At 38.3% G+C, this 24,497-nt stretch overlaps 1 protein-coding gene across 10 annotated transcripts; it reads right to left on the bottom strand.

The window, feature by feature from the left end:
• Window positions 1-1,022: 1,022 nt before the first annotated feature.
• LOC111247929 (uncharacterized) lies at window positions 1,023-24,381 on the bottom strand. Of its 10 annotated transcripts, none has more exons than XR_015323261.1 (8): window positions 22,341-24,381; window positions 7,929-8,328; window positions 7,519-7,703; window positions 6,454-6,657; window positions 4,858-5,008; window positions 3,773-3,927; window positions 1,892-2,706; window positions 1,023-1,776 (listed from the first exon to the last, which is right to left on the bottom strand). XR_015323261.1 is itself a non-coding variant. In XM_022799482.2 (8 exons), the coding sequence occupies exons 2-8, from the start codon at window positions 12,506-12,508 to the stop codon at window positions 2,637-2,639; spliced, it is 1,239 nt and encodes a 412-aa protein (XP_022655217.1). In that variant the 5' UTR covers window positions 12,509-12,631; window positions 22,341-24,381; the 3' UTR covers window positions 1,023-2,636. The 10 variants fall into 10 exon arrangements, 7 of the variants coding, with proteins under 7 accessions (XP_022655217.1, XP_086839034.1, XP_086839033.1 ...); XM_022799482.2 differs by adding an exon at window positions 12,435-12,631 and having other exon boundaries at window positions 1,023-2,706; XM_086982908.1 differs by adding an exon at window positions 12,435-12,631 and having other exon boundaries at window positions 1,023-2,706; window positions 22,782-24,381.
• Between the last annotated feature and the right edge of the window lie 116 nt (window positions 24,382-24,497).

Here is a 24,497-nt window from a genome sequence, read left to right as displayed (position 1 = left end):
ATAACAATTGCAGTACCATACTCTTGAACGGGATATTTCTAACTATTAAGCAGAGATTAAGATGCATAATTTCGATAAGAAGCCGAAGTTTTAGATTAAGGTCTACACGAGCATTTACTGTGACTTTCTCGAACCGCTCCGCCATCTTTGGGGCAGGAAGCTTGATTAAGAGCTGTAATGTAATAGGAAGTATTAATTTGAAAGGAGATTTCGTCAGTATTAAGCACTTGGGCGTTATAAGGAATGTCAGTCATTTGATACAAAGGATTCACTGTGTAATCTGCTTTGTGGCAAAGAGGTATCGTTTGACCTTCGTAACTTAGGCCAACCCATAGGTATTTGCCACAGACACAAGACTACAAAAAATATGATTAATAAAAACATTTGAAAATGTTCGTGAGAGTCTTCAATGAGGCAAAACAGTCATTGCTGCTGTTACTCAGCATATCTCAATCCACATTACCTACACATACATGTCTTACTTGGCGGGTGAAAGTTTGAAGCTGTGAACAGTATTTAACAATGATGCCTTCCTTATCTAACGGATGCTCATACTTGTATACAAATTAGGATCTAACTAGGATCAACTGCTGCTATTTTCTCCACACAATTTCTAATAAATCGCAAGTAAATTGATATATAATCATTCTAAATCGTACCTATGGTTATCCTCTAAACGAGGAAGTACCGGCAGGGCGATTATATTTGAAAATGTCTGATCCTAAAAATCCGCTTTTACCCTATTTGGGGTTGCTAAGTCCCAGACTGTGAGTCTACCTCACAGCAGGCGAACATTGTACGAGACAACCACTAAAACGTCGTTAATGGAATTAGAATTCGAAGCCTCTTCGATGTAAGTGGTGACGAGTTTATTTAGACTTTATTGACGTATGTCAAATCCTACCCTACCAATTGCGACACATTTTTGTAAAAGCTTTTTTAGTTAAGTCTTTTAAAAGTTCAGTAACACTAACGTCTGTGACTGTTTACCCGAAGACGAAATGAAAATGAACGTCACAATGTATATTCGTATAAACTTTTTTTTATTGATAAGCATTCGCTTGGGACGGAATAGGAGGGTGGTGTACACCGTCAACGTTGTTCCTTGCACTATGAATCCCTGTCTGTTTCATGGGCTTCTTTGTTAGAACGAGTATTGCCAATCGATCAACAAGTAGACCCGTTAAATATTTGTAGACAACTCTTCTTGACGATTTCCTTATAAAAACTAGTTTTTGTCGTGACTTCTTTTCCCCCTGGAAGTTTGTTATTTGATGCTAGGTTTTTTCACGTCCGGCCTTTCACATATGTCTCTGAAATAGGGCACACGTCGCTAGAGCGCTTGTTCGTTTCACGCTTTTATTAAGCTGGATATTAAGGATAACGTCGTGCCACTCTAGTAACCCCCTCCATGGTGAAATACTTGTTGAGTCGTTGTTCCTATACTTTGCATCCTTCACGGACCTCGGTACCACCATTAAACACTGCATAGCAGAAGTATATACTGTGGATCCAGTCGCGATCGGACTACACTATGTTTAAAATTACGTGGCTTTTGCCTGAAGTGTTCGGCAGTTCGCTATAGTTGTTTCTTGCGCTATCACATTTACGTGAATGTCTGATGACCGCTAACTAAACATTCGTTGCACACGTCGACAACGATACAGTTTTCTGGTCGCAGAAGTAATGAGTTTAGTGAGGACACGATGATGGCTGCAAGTTCGTCCACGAGGGGATGTATAAGATACAACTTGGCGTCGATGTTGGCATTTGAGGCTATGGAAAACTACGATTTATTAATCCGATCAAAACATCAGTTGAAAACTAGGAACTGCATATTAGCAGTTTACGGTATATCGGCAGCCAATAAGTCAATGGTCAATCCACCTACCGCTTCGTTGAATATGAGCAGATCCGGAGACTTCGTTATCCGAAAGCCAATATCGATGAAAGCGATCCTTCTAATATCGGAGAGTTGTTAGCACGTCTAATTAACCTACTCGATGATATTTAAAGACAAATTCACCTGCGCTTAGATAGCCGATACTATGAGTTTGTACAGCTAAGCAGTGAGTGCCTGCGTAAGTTTGGAGGCGTCTGCTGCAAATCTCGGTAAGAACTGAGAAATCGATTCTAGAATGTAAGTATCATTGTAGTGGCTTGAGAGAATGATACTAAACTATTGAATCGGTGGATAATACACGGGTGTTGTGGCATATATTACGAGGTTTGAACGAAGCCTTGCTGATCTCTAAACGAACTTCTAAGACCCATAGCGTATACGTGAGAATGTACTCTTTTATTTTAATATTGTCATACTTATTGTATTTAATTTTTTTATTTAGGTCGCACAAATTTATAATATATATATATATAGAGCCCCGGGTAAGACTCCATAGAGTGACCTTCACTAGTAATTTTTTCAATGCTGTCTAAAAAATTAAAAAAACAAAGTTAAAATTTCTCTAAAATCTGAAACCATTTCTTCGACGTCGAGGTCTAATGTAACGCACAGCAAGTGATATTCCAAAACTAAAAACATCCAGAACTTTTACATGGACACATTTTTGTTTTATTTACATGATATATTCGATACTATTAGTGAGAAAGTTATGTATGTACACAGAGTGATATGCTTATAGATATTCTTGCTCAATATCTTTCAAAATTAACTCGTCCGCATCATCGTATGCTGGGCCAAAATCCCTGAAAGATAAGCAGATTTTCCTATTTCATGACAAATAGGTTTTTACTTTTTTTATAGCTAGTCTGGTAGCCTCGTCTTTATTCACCAGCAGCTTTCTGTCACAGATCCACAGAGTCTGTTGAAGGTTATTAGATTGGTTTTCAAAAGTCCCGCTGATAGCTTAATGGGTAAGGTATTTGCATGCGAATCTTAGGGATACGAACCCGAGTTTAGACAGACTTCGCTTCGCGCTGGGAACCAACCTCCTTATAGAATAATAGCCTAATGCCGAGTGTAAAACTCGAAATATAAAGAGGTTGGTTTTCAAATGTGAGGCTTCGTTGTTTGCAGTCGTCTTTCAAAATTTCGAGTTTCACATCCGGTGAGACGCAAAACGAAGCGTGTCTGTGCTCGGGTTCGTACCTAGAGCACTTATCGCAAAGACTCGCACGCAAATACGCTACTGACTGAAGTATCACGGGGATGCATTCGCCTTTACCTACGCAGTATCGAATGCTCTCTTAGCTCACAATGCTAGTCATCATTAGTTGAGAGGGAGTTTGAAATCAACTATACATAGAAGTATTTTACACTTGAACAGTTTATTCCACCACTATAGGGTTACTTGAAAAATGAAGAAAAACATTTTTCTGCATTCTCTTTTTTGCTGGATGGTGCCATCATTCGATACCAAATACGGTTATTTTTTGTTTAGTATGAATGGTAAGATGTCAAGTTTTATCGGAATCGTGGTTGCTAAAGATCTGACTATGAAAACAATGGATGTACGCAGTTATAATAAGTCGATGTAATTGAAATTAGCAGCAATCACTGCTATTCATAACCATATCAGTAGGTTTAAAAGATGTATTATTAGAACTGCAGGCGAGTTATAACCAGGGCAGTGGAACAGTTCAACTATTTACTAGACCTTCTCACGATTCGCAAAATAAACGGCTGTAAAATTGAGGAAGCCTTAAACTTTATCAAGAAGCAAATTTTTGTCATTTTGTCAATTTGTGTGCGTGAAAAAGCCGGGCGCACGAATGTCGCAGTTGCTTGTTTCATCTTACATTAACCGCTTACCTATTAACTGGCTTGCTCGCCGATGATTTACTCGTGGTTGACGATAACGATGATGAAGTTACTGCGGTCATAAAACCTCTTAAATTAGGACTTTCCGATTGATTTTCTGGGGTAGACAACAGTGAAAAGCGGGATCCACTGCTTCCTGCTGATCCCTAAAGAACAAGACAGTTAATAGAAAACAGGGCGAATGTATGTATAGATGTGCTCACATGTTCTTACGTAATATGAATACCTAAGTGCATACCGAAGTGACCTGATACCGAAATCACTTATGATACAAAAACATAATCACCACAGGTAAAATACATATCAAATCTTAGTACACCGTGGACTGCGGCCAATGTGAACTCGATGGACGAAAGTACATGCTTAGATCAATTTGGATTGACTTCGATAATCTGCATAGCCTCCGCTGTTTGCACACACGTATGCATATATATATGCATGAAATGCTCTTATTCTCTACCGTAGTGCTACCAGGGTATACGATAATCCAAGTGTAGAATACTTCAAATGAAGCTTCAAATCGAGTAGATATGGGCGATGCGCCAATTCTAGTGAAGTTTAGAGACTAGGATTTGCCAAATATATAGCAGTCCTACGAATTACGTTTATAATGTAGGTAAAGCAAGATACTGTTCAAACGAATCTTATTCATTCTACGTTTAGAATACAATTGACATCTTAATGCCTTAATCCGCTCGTGTGATAGTCGTTTATCAATTGCAGTCTAATAAACCTTAAAAACAATGTGCATTTTGCGAGTTACACCTTGCGTTGTTTACAATCGTAGTTAGCAAGTTGTACGATGAAAAATACACAGTGTTTTGTGTCAACGATATAGAAAAGCGTAAGGAAAAAGTGTGGTACGAAAAAATAAATAAATAAAAACGTATTGAAACTAACTCAGGCGAAAGGAGTAGTGTCCTGTAAGACACTACTGTTTCGTTGGCAATCCTAGTGTTTAAGTTTGATTTCACTTATTGCGTTGGTAATCCTAGTGTTTAAGTTTGATTTCACTTATTCTATTTAGTTCGTTTTTTATTTTTATATTAATGGTTTATCGGAAATGCACCACCTGCCTGTTGATTGTTGGCTCTAACAAACTTGTCGATATCGAGATCGTCTTGGGCAGGATCTGTCCGACCGTGTCTTCTGCTTTGATCGAAACGAGCCGTGTAGTTTTCTGTTGAGCGCATCAGATTGTTTAGCAAAATGGGAGCTCTGTTTAATCTGAAAGGTGCACGATAACCAGACAGAGATTAGTAGATACCAATAAACATAGGTCGCTTAATAGTTGAGTTAATTCACAGGCAATCTAGTACATGAAGAGAATGGTGTGCTATACTTAGCCTAAATTATTAGAAACGCCACCTCATTATTTGTGATAATTATGATATTGAGAAAAAAAAAAAGCCCAGATAAATACTTGCAACTAAACCAGTTAAACGTTTCGATAGTTTTCAACTTAAAGTGCGTAGTAATTTCTCGATACGTTGTATAACATTCTACTATACTGAAGGCGAGCTAGACCGTTAGGTACGCAAATCACAAAAAAATTTTCTTAAAAGCAAAGAAAATTGAAGAGTTTCATTATGTTACGAGTGTTAAACCGAGCTGAAAAGAACGAACAAGTTAGAGTCAATTATAGGTTGTAAATTAAGTCGACTCTTTACCGACCTGGTTGGTCTGTAATTGCGTCTTGCCTCTCAGTGTATCCTGATCTCAGCACTTTGCCAGACAGTAATCAAGCATTCAGGTGTTGAATCTATGTTTCAGCCTCAACTGGTAAGAGGGCGCTGATCTCGAAACATTCAACTCGTAAAATAAACGAATAGAATAAAAACTAGTCTATAGATCACGTTTTCAGTACACCTATAAAGACGTATATATATAGGCATAAAAATATAATAATGAGTCGAGTCATATTTGTAGGCCATTGTAATCATATCAAATGAATTGGATCTCTGTTTAGCGGCAACTGTTTAAGCTTAAATGTTTTGCTAAGCCTACAAAAAAACGGTGTATGATATGCGTTTAAGAATATAAAATGTACTATATAAGCGTTGACGATAGTTTTTGCTCTATTATTGATAGAATTATTGCTCAAATGATCCAAGAATGTGTCTGGTTGATTTTCTAGCCAACCGCAATAAAATTATCATTATATTAATGAGGTTTGCGTTATTATGGCAAGTATTTCATGTACGTATATGCATGCAATAAATAGTTTATTTTGCACAATTCGAAAGTATTGAGTGATATGGGTAATCACAAACGTTCGAATCAGAGGGGCATCTGTTCAATATATCGTCTTATAGTTGCGTAAACGAAATTTCCTTATAGAGACATATTTGGTTTAGGTTTTTTACTGTCATGGAAGGTTTTAGGCGCATGCGATCTTCCAAACATACTCTTTCGCTTACTGTTATGTATGTGAAATGTAGCTTTACAATTTTCTCCCGTGAGTTTTATGATTCATAATGTCAAAAAATGATCGCTTAGCATGCAATGGCGCAGCTACCTTTTCCCGGAGCGTTTATACAGCCATTGGTTATATGAGACTGCTTATACTCTCTCTGAGGAAATCAACCCGATTTGAACAACCTTAGGTCTTTCAGAATGTTACTGAATTCATCACCGATGATTTAAAAAAGGAAAATACTCTTTCCACTTGCCTTAACTTTTCTAAGACCGTTTTCGAAGACTTCATATGAACCCCGTTGCCTCCCACTCTGAATACATATGTTGTACTTGGAGGCAAGAGATTTGCCAATGTCTTTCGGGGTTGAGACGTCGGCTTGCGACACGTGGCACGGGAAACGTTGATTCGAGGTACAGATGCTCGCCGCTGAAGCATGATCGGAGGAACACGCTCACGACTATAAAAAAATACAAACATGACGACAACCAGTATTCAGATGAAAGCGAACAAATCTAAATAAAGTGTTCGATTATATATCGATGTGGTGTAGATATAAGCGAATCATAAACAGCAACCAAAGACTTAACGTTTCTTGTGGGAGACGAAAAATGCGAATAAATTGAACTGTTTGCAGTAGATTTTGTATTCTTGCGCGTCTCGCACTGCTGTCACATACATCAACCATGGATAAGATATTGATATGGAAATATGTACGCGCTCTGGCTTAATATTTACTGTATTTACTACTTTCACGACTACGTTATATATATTGAACAGTGTAATTGTGAGCGTCAAAACCAACACTATTTTCTATTATAGTCATGTTGAAATGAGTACGAAAATCGAAGGCAATTTTCAGTTAAAAACCCAGGCCATTTATTGTTTAATGCCAAACAAATAAGAAACTCATAGATACATTAATAAATTGCTCGTAAACGGAGTTATATGTACTAATATATACATATATATATAGTACATACAATATGAGAGTGATACATGTAATTCCGCTTCCAAGCAGTTTACCAATGAATCTATGACCTTTTAGTTTGGATTTTTAGCCAAAAACTACCTTCCGATCACTTATAATAGCTCGTCGATTTTTGTGCTCACAAGTGCAGCTGCTACTGTAAAAATAATAAACACATTTAAATAAGAGCTACTGTTGGAACTGTAAGATCACATATTTTCTATTGTAAATCTACGCTTACGGCCTGTATGTTCTATTTCCATTTTTTAATTTCGTGGCCAAAGCCGGAAATTTTGCAATTGCGACATGAAACGAGTTTGAAAAAAAAACTGTAATGTAAATAGTCCGAACCTGGTTGTTTGTGAATACCGCCGTGGTTCAAATCCTGTCGTGCTAAATAGTCTATCGCCAAAGGTCTTATTACTGCGAAAATTCCCTGTAGGCTGAGTGCCGGCATTTCGGTCTCGAAGCATCCTAAACGCACCGTCGTTGTCATCCATATCCAGTTGCAGATCTTTTGTCAAATCCTCAATTTCCTGTAATGATTAATAAAACAATGGAACGTTAACGGCCATTTTGAAATTCGTCTTAAAGAAATGACGTAATAACCTCTTTAGTTGAGAACAGATAATGCCAAAACAATTAGAAGCGCCGCCGAGTAGCCAGTATTTTGCAGTAACCTTATCAAATAACTCACGTTTGAGCTGTAGGATACGAACCTTACGCCAAAGACAATCTTATTCATAGTCGTCACTACGTACCTGAATGCTGCTCTGTATGTCGGGATCCACTTCGACGATACGGGCTTTGTCCTTATACCATTCTTCCTGCATTGTGTCAGGAATATCGGGCATCAACGAAGGCTCAAAAGGCGCCGTTGTCCAATCGTTAGGTGGTAGCGGAGTGGCCACGCGAGGCGGTAGCGTATGTAAAAGGGCGACCTGTGGGGACTGTGAATTTTCCGCGTGGTTTTCGCCACTGGTGCTCGTATCACGGGGCGGTATTCCAATTGTTTGACTGGGTCTGTCTATGACTCTGGATGGAATCGAAGTTTCTGTCGGCAATGGGTGAAAGTATGTACGCAGTACTGAAGCAGTCCCTTCTGCCGGCAGTAGCGAAGAATCAAGGGTATCTGTCCGCGGATGCACAGGCGGCCTAGAGCTTTTGGGCAAAAAATGAGAAAAAATGTTTCTAGGTCAAACCAGCTTCATTTGCTCATATTTGACTAGTAAGAATATATAGAATAATATTTTGCTTTGTAAGTGTTGGCTCGCTTGACACAATTCAAACACGAATTTGATATATCCTTTTAATTCAGTTGCTCACCTAGTTAATTAGTATAGGTGAAGTAGCAACATTAGGTAAACCAAGTCTGCCAGAAGATATGCCTTTGTTTCAGTTAGGGTATAGGTTAATTTATTGACCAACTTGTTGCTATAATAGCAACAAGTATTATTATAGCTACTATTGTAATGCCGTCCATACAATGCCCTCTTGATTTGCAGGTAGCAGTCGACTTTAAAGTTTTGGCTTGAAACCCAATACTTACTCGTACTCCACGGAATTTAAAAAAGAGAACTCGCCCAAACAAGTAGCTAAGTTTGTGCTTACGAAGGGAAGGAAATATTCCGAATCTTACTTTTTGATCGTAGTGATTCACAAGAAATAGGAAGAAACAATGTGATGTGCAAATACACAAAAAAAAATAAATCTACTTGTTGTCTAATATGGAATTTGTTAATATTCGTGACGCCTATGCTAATGCGGTGGCCTGTAAAGCATACCCTTTTGTAGGCAACAAAATACTTTTTTGCCACCAAATTTGCAGAAATAAAGGACAGTGCTTACTTATAAAGGCGATATTAGCGATTCCTGAATACGAACTGAGCAAATAAATTAGCGCGGAGGCGGCACCCAGCAAATCGAATTAATCAAATTGGTAGGGCAACAGGAGGTGTGACAGGTAAAAATAATCGAAAGTTAACCATACTGAAGCTATTGTGATAAAACATGTGTGGTTACCGAAGGCTAACTTTTGAATAGCGTAGCAATGTACACTCGTCCTTTGAATGCGGAACAGACACAAATTAACCCTGAAAGCCAAATTATTTTGTCTTCCGAAGGTGTACAACAAATGTAGATTCATTGTTCCTAAAACGTATAACGCTCATGCTTATAACCTCGAGAACAGAGAAACTTGTTTTTGTAAAAGTTTCAGCGTAGTTTGTTAGTAACTACCGACCGATACACTATCACATGTGCAGGACCACTTGAAAAATCAGTCTTTCATATATCTTCACAAAGCGCATGAATAAAAGCAAAGCGGGATAAGACAACGACGCGGGTGTCGACGATTGTCTCCGGACAGAAGGACATATTCTAATGTGCTATACCTAAGCCTAAAGCAAACGCTCCATTGTTATCTTTTTTGGATTTGCAAAAGATGCGCGAAATTTTAAAATCATTTTTTCTGTCGAAATGTATCAGTACACTAAACGTGTACCGTAGGAGCCCTTTTAAATGTCTGTATAACTGCCATTAGGGAGGTGAAAATGCCAAACATTCTAACCTCGATAGCAAAACAAAAAAGATGCAATTGGAGCTTATAGGTGCGGTATAACTAAACAAAAAAGAAAAAAACAAAGATTGTGATGGTGCAGTGTCTCTATAGGAGAACGCTGAGAGAAACCAAAAAAGTTATGCTCGGGTGGAGAAAAGCAGTTAATAAAAAACAGCACCCACTTCTGATGCATAAGTAAGCCGTTCATGGCCATCTAAAGCCAGCTGCGTCATTCATTCGAGGTCACAAGAGCTCACCTCCAAAGCATTCTCACGTCTGGCAACTCAGTTGTCGTAGAAAATTAGTTAAGACATCTACTGTACACGTTCGCAAGAAAGGTGAGTAGACCTAGTGAACTCTTCAGGGGTCATGGTGATAATCCTTCCTTGAGCTTACATATTTAACGTGTAGCTTCAACGAGATAAAGATCCTAGATGTTGAAATAAAAGCATAATAATCATAATACCAAGGGGCAAAAAATATCCAGTAAAACCATCAGCATAGAACGAGAATCAGGAAAAAAACGGGTTGCTTTCCTATTTGGTCATGCGACGATAAATTTCCTTCACAGAAGAGGTTGGAGTGCTATGGATTACCGGAAGCGAAGATCAACGACGATCGGCATTACAAAACACTTTCGTCCGATTAAAACAAAGCGACCGCATCTGTTGAAATATGAAAGGATTTACGGACACAATCTCGCGTTCTTCAAAAGAAGCGGGTACAATCACAAATGACAGACCGGTGTAGCTTGCGACGATGATGGCAGTCTTAATCGAAAATGCACAAGACACTAAGCAATCCATTGAGTAAACTATAAAAAAACGGGAAAGAAAGATGGCGGACATTCATTCTTAATTCTCTATAGTGCCAGCAATGGTTAATAGCAGCTGGAAAGATTGTCACAAAAAATCGACGTGTCATAGCTACCTGGCTCGTCATACATGGCTTTCGCCACAAAGTTGATAGTTTAAAAGAAGGAGCCGAGTCAGAAGAACTTGTAGCTGTGACTGCTGCGTTAATTCTTGGCCCAGGTATACGTGACACTAAGGATCCATCCAGTATGTAAGTGAATGAGGGTCGACGACAAAACAATACATAACTGGTAAAAACTATGTTAAATATAAAAATAAGTTTGACCAGCGTCTAGCGTACATATCATGCACCACTTGAAATAATAAGTTAAGTTTACCGTAAGGCGCTGTTATCACCAAATTTATCAGTAGTGTTTGTATATAATTGCAATGTACCTCTATATACTAGAATGTATAGGTTAAAATATTGCTTTATTATCATACATGTTGTCTATACGCGACGTGTTGCTGCCACGTTTTAATTTTCAATATGATTGAAATTCGAGTATTGGCATTTTTAACTACTGGACGTAGATGGTAACTTTGGACTTAGTTAAAAAAATCATTCGAAATTATCTCACGATCTGCACTAGTTCAAATTGTAACGAAAGACCTTACAATACGAAAAAATTGATCGTGAAAAAAGATATTTTTGTTAGATTGTAGTAGATGTGGGCGTAATATCTTTCAATATTATGGTTGATACGATGCCATGACTGACATGAGAAGTAACTATACTTTTCTGTTAAACATTAACATCCACTTATGGCTTCCTAGTCGTGGAGTATATTTGGTCGTTTACTAGGAACTGCCTATTATTCAATCGCCTTTTTGCAGTTACTGTAGCGGATAGAGCTCAACAAATATGCAAGTTCGCAGACTAAAAGCTGCAAATGATGCCTTGATAATCTCTGAGGGCCCATCCATGTCAGTGTATTTAAACTCTAGCCAGTGCCGACATATTGGCCGAATAAGTTGAAAACGTAAAAACCAGTTTCGTAGATCCAAGACCCTATTACAGTTTAGTTATAGGCTGTGTTTGCGAAATAGTCTTGATGGATGTTTTTCCTTTTGTTAAGGTCTGACGGAAATGCGACATAACAAGGAAAATTAAAAAAAAAAAAAGGATCTGATTGAGATAGGCCGATCATATCAGTTTTACTGGAACAAGAACTTTGGTTTGGACAAAACCTTAGGCCGAAGTCGTCCTAGAGCAGATGGCTGTTAAAATTTTCAAAGCGCTGATACGAGAATGCTGGCTAAGTGTTCTTCATACATGTGCTTCCAGCTTGGGTTTGCTAGAATTTTTCTTGGCCTAAAAAACATCTCTCCCCTTCTTTTGTCGACCTCGGTCTATTTAACATTTCAGATTGTGCCCATCATTTCTGGTGCACAAACTGATACCCTCTGTATTATTCGAACCCGCACTTTTAGTGGACCTAGAGTACTATATCGCTTTGGCGTTTTTAGCTTTCCTCACATTTCAGGACTAGCCCATCTCAACAGAGAGTGTATGATTTACGCACGACGCCACGAAGATGGGAGCCTGTCTGAGCATAGACTTTACCAACCACAAACGGTAATTAGAATCCAAAAGAAAAAATAAGATAAAAATTGTTTGCCGAGTTAATACTTCTGCGTAATGTCGAAGCAGGATTGAGTAGCAAATGTGTATTTTTTACAGCTAGCACTTTCAGTGGTAATAAGGGATTACAGACTCGATGCTAATAATTTAGTTTGATTCTATATCTATCTTGTCTATATCTATTGTGAATATTAATGAATAACACGGTATTGATGCAAATTTGGCTGGTTTCTGAGTGGTGGTATTTTCTATCCTTGGTTTTGCTTACCTGGTATGAACATCCGCTTGCACTTGCAACAGGGATTTATCCCGTATCGCGCGTACCATTGCTCCTAGCAACATCCTTATATTCCTATGGCAACATTACGGCAAGACTTCGGCACTTCAAGGTACAGTGTAATCGCACTAGACTCAGTTGATTTGCCGACCGCGCCGTTCTACGATTCTGAATACACGTATTCCCGCCTGGACAGTTTGATTTGTTCAACCGTTTAATGTCACCAAATGCTCTGCACACTATGAGTACTTTAACAAGGCAGATCTAGCGTTGTTTTGTTTATTATATTTATTTTATTAGTATGCTATTCAACGAAGATACTCATTATGTTGTAATACTTAGTGATCATACATGAAAATGGCAAGATGTCCAGTGCGGACAGACATGTGCATTTCAAATAGTCAAAGGACTCAGTCGCGTGCTAACTTCGAAAACCCTTTATATAAGCCAAGGTCCTCAATCTGAACAGTCTTCAATGATGCCATTTCAACATATTGATAAATAAAGGTACATACAATTTGCTATTTCTCAGTTCAACGGGGCCTGCACTTAATGGGATCACCAAAATCAGGCCGTGACCTAGCACGCATGTGTCTCGTTCGTGCCTAACATCCTACATAGGAGAAGTGTCTATCTGTATCACCGCTTCCACAATTTGCAAAATCCTATGTGAGAAAACGGATAAATAAAGCCAAGAGAACAACACCACGTAGCCAACAGTGCATGACGCACTCCCGATTACTTTTATCTTGCCCCCGCCATTGCCGTCAGCGCAGTAAGAGAAATTGGCTCGGACATAGTGCTAACGATCGATAGTTCGCACTGCAGCCATCACGGCTATAACGACTGTTGTTATTCGAGACGAAGCAGACATTACTGCTGAAGTAGTTGCAAAAAACCAGGGATCAGGTAGAGGCAGCCAAACATCTAACTTCATTTTTGACTACCTTATCGTGTATCCCACGCACACGGTAAGTCTTCAAGGCTACGCAGTACAGGCTGCTAGAAGTCCGCAATAAATCGATCCCCATATCGGGCCATCCTTATTTTAGATGGATGCCGGCGTCCAATAACAGTGGACATAGAAATGTCTAAATACAAATAAACAAGTCGAAACAAGAACGAATGTAAGATCGCATTTGTCAGTTTTCAAGTAATATCAGGTTGTTCCTGATAGAGGCATTAACTTAGCATAATAAGTTATTTGTAGAATTCTGGCTAGAATTTGGCTCAGAAGTAAACGGTCTCTTAGAATTTGAGGCAATTCACTCTAACGTTAGTTTCAATACGGTACGGTAAGCAGCTCACAGGTCGTGGTATCACTGTGTCCTGAAAAGTGGGACTGATATTAGACTACCAAGTTCAATGAAATGATCTTTCTAGGAGATCAATGAAAGCAGCAGTATAAAATAACGATCTTAACGTTAGTCAAACGTAAATGCTAGGTGTGCCTTCGACAGTGGTTCGATACATTCGTATTGCTTCGGGTCTGATCTAATAAAGAAGGGCAGACATTTCGTTGAATGCTAAAGTTTCTGCATAGTATTGCGGTCTAGGCAGCTTATAGACAACATATTACATACACACACTGCGGTGACGGAATGAACAGACCTCACATTGGTTTCGCTGAAACACCGTAATTAACACTTTACAGTTGTTTGCCAAATAAATAGCAAACGATGAATTAAACGGTCTAAATCGAAATTATGAGCTTAACACTTAGTCAGTTTTAATTAGTGAGTAAGCTAAAAGAATAATGGATTTAATTTTGGCCACAGGTCTCACTGTTGCCTAATTTGAGCCTTTTATATTGGCCGCATAGATCGGACTGACTTACAAAGGAACCCTCTTTGATTAGAGTCCGAATTCGAGGCCTACGAGCGGTATGCTGTCGTTGTTATTTCCACTCAGATCTACATATCACCGATGCCGACGGTTTCTAACGTTCGCATAACGATCGAAACACTAATTGACTCTGAGGATACCTTCCCATTGCCATTGCCAAGGACGCCGGTTATTCAACGTGGACAGCGTCGAAAAGCGGTAAGTACTTAACCGGACGCATCACTCATGATTGTGTTGTTATAAATACAACGAATTAGCCACATACTGAGCTGTTCTTTTGCCCGGCAGGATCTCGCCGTACCGACCGCAATATAATTCGTTCCAGGATTTTCAGCTCAATGCTTATCGACTATGTAAGCTAGACGCTACATAATTCGAACATCCTCGAAAAATTTGGTCGTCTTGAGTGATTTACTGATTGGCCCTATGCAGCTGTTGTTACTGATGAATCAAATAGCTCTAGAGCTTGGTGAAGTTGCTTCTTCATAAAACTAAGCACTCGTATCTTCTGGAATATTCTCATTCGTGGACAAAAATATTCGAAAACGTCTACCCAATAATGCTTCATTATGGCACAAGCATTGTGAATGGCTTCCTGGCTGGCCTGTTCGATGAAATTTATCAAATGTTTAAGGTTTCCAACCTCACATTTAAGGTAATTGCAGTTCGGCTAATCGGTCTACATAATTGTTGTTAGCTATAGAGTAATATCAGCGATTCCTTATTATTCGATATTTAGTACCTTTGTGTGTGAGTCTGTGCACGTGAGTATATGTATATACAGGGCTACATGCCAATCAGTGTGACGATAACTGATATACAAAATTACTCTTCTTGAAGAAAGGAGCTACGGGGTGAATGATAGTATTTTTAAGGAATATCTCCTAACGAATGAAAAGATAGTATATTCAAAAGTCTCCCATAATCGACCCATAATAGCTTAATAAACTTAGCTACATTGTAATTAAAGTGAAAAGTACACTCCACTTAAAGGGTGCACAGACACCCTCTCCAATGATATCTGTCCAAAGTAAATTGCAAATGAGCTTGGCCAAGATTACCTCAGGCCACAGCGGTCGACTTTAGCTTCGTTGATCCCAATACACGACGCGTTATACTAACGGTGTTTCCACGCCGCAAAAATTGGTAAACTGATGGACGTTTAGGACTTTTTCTCCTTAACGTTTTCTCAATGAAGCATTTAAAAGTGTGCACTTCGGCGAAAAAAGCCTCAAGACGTACCGGTTAATAGTGGCAATAATGGCTAAAAATGCAACTAGTTTTCTGATTACTAAGTACTCGACCGTTTTAAACCATGTTACTGCAAAACATTACCTAGTAATATAGTAAATGCGACACAGCTGTCCTGTGAACCGAATTAGAATACATATATCGTGGGGCTGATTGCTTTGCACAATCCTCTAAACTGTTATTCGTTTCTCAGTATGCTTATTTTTCTTTTTTAAATATTTTTGTTCGATTCATTTAGTAATGAGAAGAAGGCATCTAGTTGAGCGTCCTGAAGTTAATTTTAACTGGTCAATATTACTTCTATTAAGTGCGCTTACTATAAACGATATCGTCGCAATATTACCATTCCAATGTCCCGAATGTCCTGTCTGGCCAGACTGCCAATTTATTTCGTAGTGCACTTTACGTAATGGAAGCTTCTGGGTATTTTGTGTCTAAACTGTTTGTCTGCACTTTACAATAATACCTCAAGTCTTGTGCAAGCTTTTTAGTGACATTTCCACATGCTGGAGCGCCCACTTCGAATCACCGCCATACGTTATACTTCATGTTATAGTTAGGTATAGTCATTTCTTCTTAATTCACGTGACTACGCCAAATGTATACATGACAGGGCAAATCAGCAGTCGGCCCACGTTTATAGCTCAACATCGAGTGACAAATATTATATCGCTCAATCTACCTTGGTGCTTGATCGGTGCAAGTTTGATCTTTAGGTATACACCCATGAGTCATTTCCATCTAGATGCAAAAAATGCTCCCTTCAGCCACTCTGATACGCCAGTGGAGTCGAATAGTGTAGATGGAATACAGGTATTTATTTAAAAGGTCTTTTACGGAAAGTGGGTTTATTTTATTATCAGACGGATTCGTTTCGAGAAGAAATTCGCTCATTTTTATTCGCTATTTATCTTCTCCTACTTGTCCGATATCTAAATGTGAAAGCTAATTCATGTTAACTAAATCATAACTTAAAAACATACTTAACGTAATGACGTTTTTCTAGGGATATAATAAGCATTTGTTCTCATTTGATGTTGCATGTTGAATAGGAGTCGCATTGTTGGTCTAATGAATATGCTTGGAATCAACTGCAAAATTATTTCTGCAAAAAGTGGACATCGTATCATCTATTTTGCTTATCTAGCGAGTACAAAATGTATTAAGTTAAATTATTAAGACAGTTGAAATTAATTGAATTTTTATAAGTGTTGTTTAAATAAAACCTGCTTTAAATTAAATAAATAGAAATAAAATCTGTTAAAAATTAGTAATTAAATGCTTTCGATAGTTATCTAGTTATGCATGTCATTTGCTCATAACTATTTGAATTTCCACTCCATGATTTAGCGGATTTCAGCTTCTAACGAATTTGTTGGTTAATAAATATACGATGCGTTTCGTTGTACGAATCACTACGTTATATTCGGCACAGTTAGTTTAAACCCGATATCCAATAAATAGTAATAATAATATATCAATGGGCAACCTCCGACGTGTTCCTCTATATCTCTAGAGCCACCTAAGGAATAACAAGAGAAACGATAGCTTAGTATAACTCCGGTTTTTCGGTAGTAATGATAGTACTGTACCATTGATTTCGTCGATTTGATCTGGTGTGCCATTAGACTCTCCTATATTCATTACCTAGGCGTCATATTATTGCATTAGCACCGAAAGCACCCAAAGCGGAATGAGTACGCTTTAAAGATTAGAATATGGCGATCATTATCGTTTGGCCGAGAACGTCAACGTTACGAGTTATCTTTTCGTAGCGTTCGTAATACAATGAAGCCTTTTATAGAAGAAGAATATTTTCACTTAAAATAATTCGTAGAGCCGTAGAATGGCTGCCAGATGCTCTAAATTATTTTCTTGCAAATGCTCAGTTAATAGACGCTCTACATATCCGATAGTCAGTCGAATTCAACAGACCCTTTTAGAAAAAGAATAAACCGAATCTAGACCAAAGGGCCATGCAAGGCAGTAAAGATCTTTGTAATTCCCCCAGCTGGCATACGAAATTTAATCAGCACAATATACCCGTAAAAACGCGCCTGTCAGTATCAATCAGTGCACGCATACACTTATGGAAGTAGAGTCCAACCATTGAGTCATTGCAGCCGACTGATATTTATAAGCATGGACACTCTGTTCCACTCAACTGATCGATAGAGTCAGACTAGATAGAACGCGAGAAATATTACAAAGTTCAAGTATGATAAAACATTTGTCATTCTTGCATTTTAATCAGCAATTAAAATTTTAATTAGCAGTTAAAGTAAGGAAAATATACGACAGATCAGAATACTTTTTCTACTGAAAGCTCTGCTCCTGGGTTCCTATCTAAACACGGGAGAAAATAGACATTCCATAGTAGAGAGATATAATCCTTCTCTTCATGCCTGTAGAAAACATTATGAATGAATAAGCTACTTGTCATTACTGTGTTCACTAGTCGAAGATAGGTACCGAAAAATATAGACCCCAATATGACATATGCGGTAGATTTTAGCTTGCTCACTACACCACCTGATTGAAACAATATTTGACGCTACGTAAATGTGAACAGGGACTAGGCCACGTCTTAAAGTGCAATTTAACTAATGTGAAATAATCCTAAAAAAAGTAAGTAATACTTCCATAGCATCCTGTGCCGTTCAGGGATGTACGTAGCGCGAAGCTTCAGGCTAAGTTAGGTCCGACAGACAATTATAAAAATAGCGCGCTTATGATTTATAATTATATTTACGTCGAACGTTGAGTTCAAAGATTGATAAACGTTAGTAAATCAATACCAACGTGAAAAGGTCGACGTTTTCGTTGGGTGAGCGTTAAAGTGAGCTTTCTTCCTTGACAGATGTACTACCAACTTGTTTGTCGACCTTCTTTACATAATGCTTCGAGGAAACAATTAAAGGGCACTCTTGTTCGGGATTTTGCTAAGCATAATACGTACGCTGAGAACTTGATAACTTATTTCCAAGTCCAGGTTTATATTTAGGAGAGGCTAAAAAAGAGCTAAGAAAAAAACTACATTGCTGTAAATCGCTTAAATACTTTGTTTGCCTATAAAGGAGCCCAGGATGGTGAAAAAAGAGTAGAAATGTGAGAATAATACGCATATGTAAACAGATAAGCGATCTAAAGGCAGGATACGAAGGATCTTGACGAAAAAGAACGCTTTGAGCGTACATTCAATATTAGAGATCAGCTAGAAATAACACGGCTTTTCTATAAGTCGAGTCTTATTATTTCTTTACAAACATAAATTATCATTATGCATCTGGTTTGAGGGATGTCAAGCTATAGCCAGAATTTAAAACGGTGCTATATGTAGGGAACAAAATCATATTGCAATGCTGGGGTGAGGCTTATGCAAACTATAATGTAAGATCTTCATGAACTTTCAATCAACGAGGACCTTACATACGAGGTTATTTTATAGGCCGGAGAGCAAACGTATGTCAAGGGTAATAGCTGCATTTTCGCGTGACTATTTGGTAAACAACTCTGCATTTAATAAAAATTATGTTTGTGATCTAGCACCACCTACGACTAATGAGGCAAACAACTTCGTACTTTTTCTACATTTTGCAGGCGCAGATTTCAAGCTGAACTGGCTGCAAAGAGTTTCAACTGAGTTTTAGGAGAAGGGACAATGTGTATTGTTGTCGATGTAATATAATAATGAAGAAGGTACTTTAAACGTGTGTAGCGAGTTGAGTTCCATCATCAGTCGTGTCATAAACGTTCTAGAAACTCACACTCGTTAAAAGATTTAGCGCCAAAATTCTTACACAATACTACAGACATACTATAAGCGATTAGGAGCTCCTGACTACAAGAAAATGAAAAATGGGGCAAACACATATGCGAAACTGCGCAATGCTAATAGGTCACGTTCATTAGCATGCATTTCATCTGTTATCGCTTATGATAGTTGTCTTTTTGACTATGTGACAGTAGGGTCTGTTCTTGGTTTCGATATGTTCTATACTGTCAAATCGCAAGGTCGACTTGACCCTCGTTCAACTATTAAAGTTCGATCGATGGTTCATCTTTACTACCAACGGTTCGGAAACAGAGTCAACAGCTGTTAGAATTAGTCGATTCAATCGAAAAGTGCTACGAACGTTGCTTATACGATAACCAAGGTCTGACTGAAACTCGGAAAGAGAAACGAACGTAGTTGCTATACGAAACTCCAATGTAGCTGTGTAATTCCGTGAAGGCTACAGTTCTTGTACGACTTGGTCGTAGTAAATAAAGCGGCACGTACCATATATCTAGTGCTATCATAAACGAGACCACCGGCAATCAGAGCTGGCTGTATATCTCTGATATGGCGTTTATCGTTCTGACTAGGCGCTGTTGGCTTTACTTGGAAATAAGCTCGCATTAAAAGGCTGACATTTAACACGAAACGTCATATAGTGGCCCATTGCTAGGAAAGACATTCGGAGGTATGGGCGGTATTGAAATTGTGCTTAGTCCAATTAGGTTTGAAGCTTACAGGACGATTTTGTACGTTCACTTTAGGATCAAAACAAATTTCTATATCATGCAATACAGGGCATATTGAGAACCAGAGGGTAACAAGATCTTTTTGTCAGTCAAAGTAAGGGGGCTACTTGACCTGTTGTTCAAGATAGTGACGTTAGCCCACCAAGTGACTTCGAGCGATTAAAAATTGAGACGAAACGACTGCGATAGATAATTCTGATAAAAATATCGACTGTATTTATTGTCTTGGCCAGAAAATCGAAAATGGGTTAGCATATGCCTCACTTGTGGTGCCCATCGCATTAACGCTGACGTTGGGTATGACGTCGATTTACATGTACCTCGGGGATCGTTAGACAAGTAAATATGTTTTAGGTTTTTATTACCGTGACGCACCAATACAATGTTTTTTGTTCGTTCGTTTCGTTTCGTTCGACTACCTATAATCCGTATTAACATTTACTTATTGTAACTCGATTTAATTATCATTTGATACTTGTTAATGGAAGCGTGTACTAAATCAATAGATATTAGGCAGAAGCACATATTCTTGTTAGTTTTTAGCTGTTTTCAGAAAGTAATTTACATTTGTTTACGTCTCGCGTTTGAGTGCTGAAGTAAATCCTTCATAAATTCTAGATAATGCGCGTTTTCGTAATGTTTGTTTATTCGGTTAATCAACATATGACCGTCTTCAATTGGCAATGCATTTATTCGTTATTATTTGATTCCTTCGCATCACGGACAGAACTTTTTGCACTTTAAAGGTTTCAGCTTTGTGTAAAAACATGATGGTTTGAATTTTTTCTGGCATGAACATTTTATTTTTTAGAAAATTTTAAAATTGTACAAGTGTTTCGCTTTTGCGTGATCAGACTTCTCACTTATGGCATCAAGGCCTGATGTCCGCAGCTCATTTGTAACGCCATCTAAAGCTGCGTCTAGGCCGTTGAAATGTGACGCATGTCTAGAGAAAGGTGTGGGATATAATCGATCAGATGTTGCCATCTTTGGGATAGTTATTATTCTGTCAGTCTTGTCCAGTAGGAAGCTATCATTCAAAGCTAGCTTCACTGTAAAGCGGACAACAAACTGGTCTTGACAGATATGAGCCCCTGATCGCGATGCAGACTTTCTTGTCGAATCGCGACTTATACCTCAATAGCGTGTGCCGTTTACTCGGACAAAAAAGAAGGAACTATATTCTTCACCAAATACGCAATCTGTGGGTTAGTAATGGCACGCCATATTTCGATCAGCCCGAGAAGATAAATATCTGTATACCATATCTCAGACTCCAACTACGTATGTGACAGATGTTTATGTTTCAACTTGTAGGCACTTGTACTTTTTCCGAGCACAAACATAAAAATAGTGATACGTATTCGTTAGGCAAATCTATCCAATACGAACACATGTTGTGTCAGATATATCGGTGCTGCCCAGTCAAATCTGACAGGTCTCTGCAAACTTCTGGGATACGAACTTTAGGCACAATCGCTAGTTACCTTTTATATAAAGAATTCAAATTTACAAGAAAAAATGATAGTAGAACGTCTCTACGAGAAGCAATTCATTGATTGTTTACAGACACAGAAAGATTTGAGCACAGTACTGAAACCAGACTTGAAGTAGTAAATTACTATGAAACAGCTGTTACTGATTAACTGGATGTACATAAAATCCGTATGTACGCAGTTTAGAGGAAATATTGTTATATGATGATAAATGAAAACTCAAAATAATTTGCTTTCATTCGAGGCAGCGCAACAGGTTGAGCAGTTTTTTTATGTAATAGTTGTCGCCAATGGACCGTCTCACGACGTAACACAGCCTATTGGGTGGACATCTGACGTAAAGCACGCATACCGTGAACAGGATTATAATACAATTTGTGTCTGCCGAGGATTTTTGAAAAGCGACGGCAAGCATGAATAGGATACCAGTTTTATTTACGCGCAGCAGATAATAACCAATAGACGCTTAGAATAAATCGTAAGAAATAGAATAGTAATATTTCTCGAATCTATATATATGAGTATATATATAACATCAGAAGCATATTTTCATCTTGTAATAATAATTAAATGTTCGTTGAGACCTATTTCCATTAGATTCGAGTGCACTCGAAGAATATGTTTACTGACTCAATTTCGACGGGTATATACGATGGGTTCTTACTCACACAGTACCTCACAAATCATATAGAAAATTTTATATAGCTAGACAAACCACACGTAATACGTTATAAAAATGATAATAAAATTCTTCTTCAGGAGGACAACTTCTACAAACCTTGTCATGTTTCCTAACAGCACTTTAGCCAACAAGCCTGATTCGTTTGCTCTCTCTGGGTCGATTACTAACATACGTCTTTTGGGAAGTTCTGCCTTAGTATGCGTTTAGTGTCGTTTGCCATTTAGCGTTATGCAGTAGACAAGTAATATATAGCCTTTTGTGCTCCCTTGCGACCAGTCAAGGACGTGACTGGGGTCGATGCCCCGTTCACCATTTTGACGACTGAAAGATGATTTGGGAGGCTCACGAGCTTACAGGTTCAATTAATCTAGTTGGCTTACCCTTCACAACGGTGGTTACTACTCTTTTTATAAAAAAAACACTTCCTTCCGCGATAAATGATAGATAAAGTAACTCTTTTTGTAACCAGTACATATCACTGAAATGTACACATTATACATAGCATAAACAAGAACCATGCGCACGAGTTCTACCAACTTTCCACGGTTGCCTTGGTATGTTCATCGTTGTAACTGCAGCTGCAACGCGAGCACAAAGTCATTCTCTACTTCTTGGTTGTACTTGAAGCCTCAAGCTGTCCACTTTGTTCGGTGACTTCACCCTTAAAAGCTAGGGGTCAGCGATTAACCGCACATAAGTTGGAATCGGTGCGGCTGTAGTTCAAGGTAAAACTCGACATTTTTACGGCTCAACTGCCGTATGGCAACGTCTTGCAACAACGTGAAACTTCGTATATCCAGATGTATAGTAGCACATAAATTACGGCGGTAAATTTTTTATCGTTCCTACTTTAACTATCCTTTCCGGATCGACTACATATTCAAACGAGAGAGTCAATCAATATGGTTACTCGCCGCCAGTAGTAAGTTAACAGGTTGCAAAGAATATGTAAAGCATAAGGATAACAACTTCTTTATTTCACTTGACTTGATTTCTTTCGCTCGATTACTGAAAGTATCATGCGGCAGGCAAAATTATCAGTAGCAAGAAGGACTGAAGTGCGCTTGTTGTCGTTCTCAGTATCATCAAGCAGGTGTAGAACAGATAGATTACAGATAAAGCTGTTTCTCCAACAAATGGAAGCCTAACAGTAAATAAAGGCCCTGCTATGCTGCAGAAATCTCGTCCCTTTCCTGCACTAAACTCTTTCGCGACTTGTCGATTCCGAGCAGCAGCGACGATGATCGTCAGACGGCGCCACAATCGCAAGTTTCGATCCGCCTATATCGGAGTAGATCGCGTGCACGGGTCTCCCTTATCATTATTCCAACGAGTATAATAGGCACATCTGCGCGCCTATTTTAAAACAAACGCAGCTCTCGTATATAATATACCGAAAAAAGTTTCCGTGACAGGTAGAAGTGGTATGCGTATTTAATAGGTGTACAGGATATGCATTGGACGTGTCTAACATAGTTAAATTTGTTTATTTGGATAGAATGCTATAATGGAAAAGAGGTTTGCTTATTTATAAAAAACAACGCATATAATTAAGCACACGATAATAGTTACGTAAACGAGCTGATACGGGCGAGCGGCATTTCTCTGTCCAGTATTTGGAACAATCATGCCCCAAGTACAATATAACTGATAACTCACTTATAGTATGTCGGATGATCACCATATATACAATGTTATATTAGCGGTGAAACAGAACAGTTACCAATGAAGTGCCCACAAATTGTTATTAATCCCATTAATTAAAAATAAGGTGCGAAATAAATTATCATTTTATGATTATATAATATTGTAGAAATAATGTGAGGATATTGCCCCTTGAGGATACATCGAAACAATTTTGTGGAAACAAATGTGACGATGAAACGTATTTTAAAGAAATTATATGCTTAAATGGCGCGTTTGCGAGTAAAGCCACATGAATGAACTTTGATGGCGAAACGATATCTTAGCTATACGTTTTTAAGCATTAAGAAGACCAACTTGCTGGTTTGTGTAATGATGGTCCGTAAAAAAGTGTAGCTCATTTTGCGACGAAAGCGATAAGACATATATGTGGAATATCATCAGCTCACCGCTACAAATGCCTTACAACAAAACGTTCTAAACAGTGCGACCTTGCATCTACGGTTTAGATTTGTTTATTTTGAAACCGTTACCTAGACAGGTAGGATAACACTTGACTCTAGATGAAATCAAGACTCAGTTGTGCCACTAAATGAATCACTTCGATTA

This window comes from Varroa destructor, unplaced genomic scaffold (genome assembly GCF_002443255.2).
Source record: "Varroa destructor unplaced genomic scaffold, Vdes_3.0 BEIS01000003.1, whole genome shotgun sequence".
Taxonomy (NCBI): domain Eukaryota; kingdom Metazoa; phylum Arthropoda; class Arachnida; order Mesostigmata; family Varroidae; genus Varroa; species Varroa destructor.
This window is presented reverse-complemented; position numbering and strand designations above follow the sequence as displayed.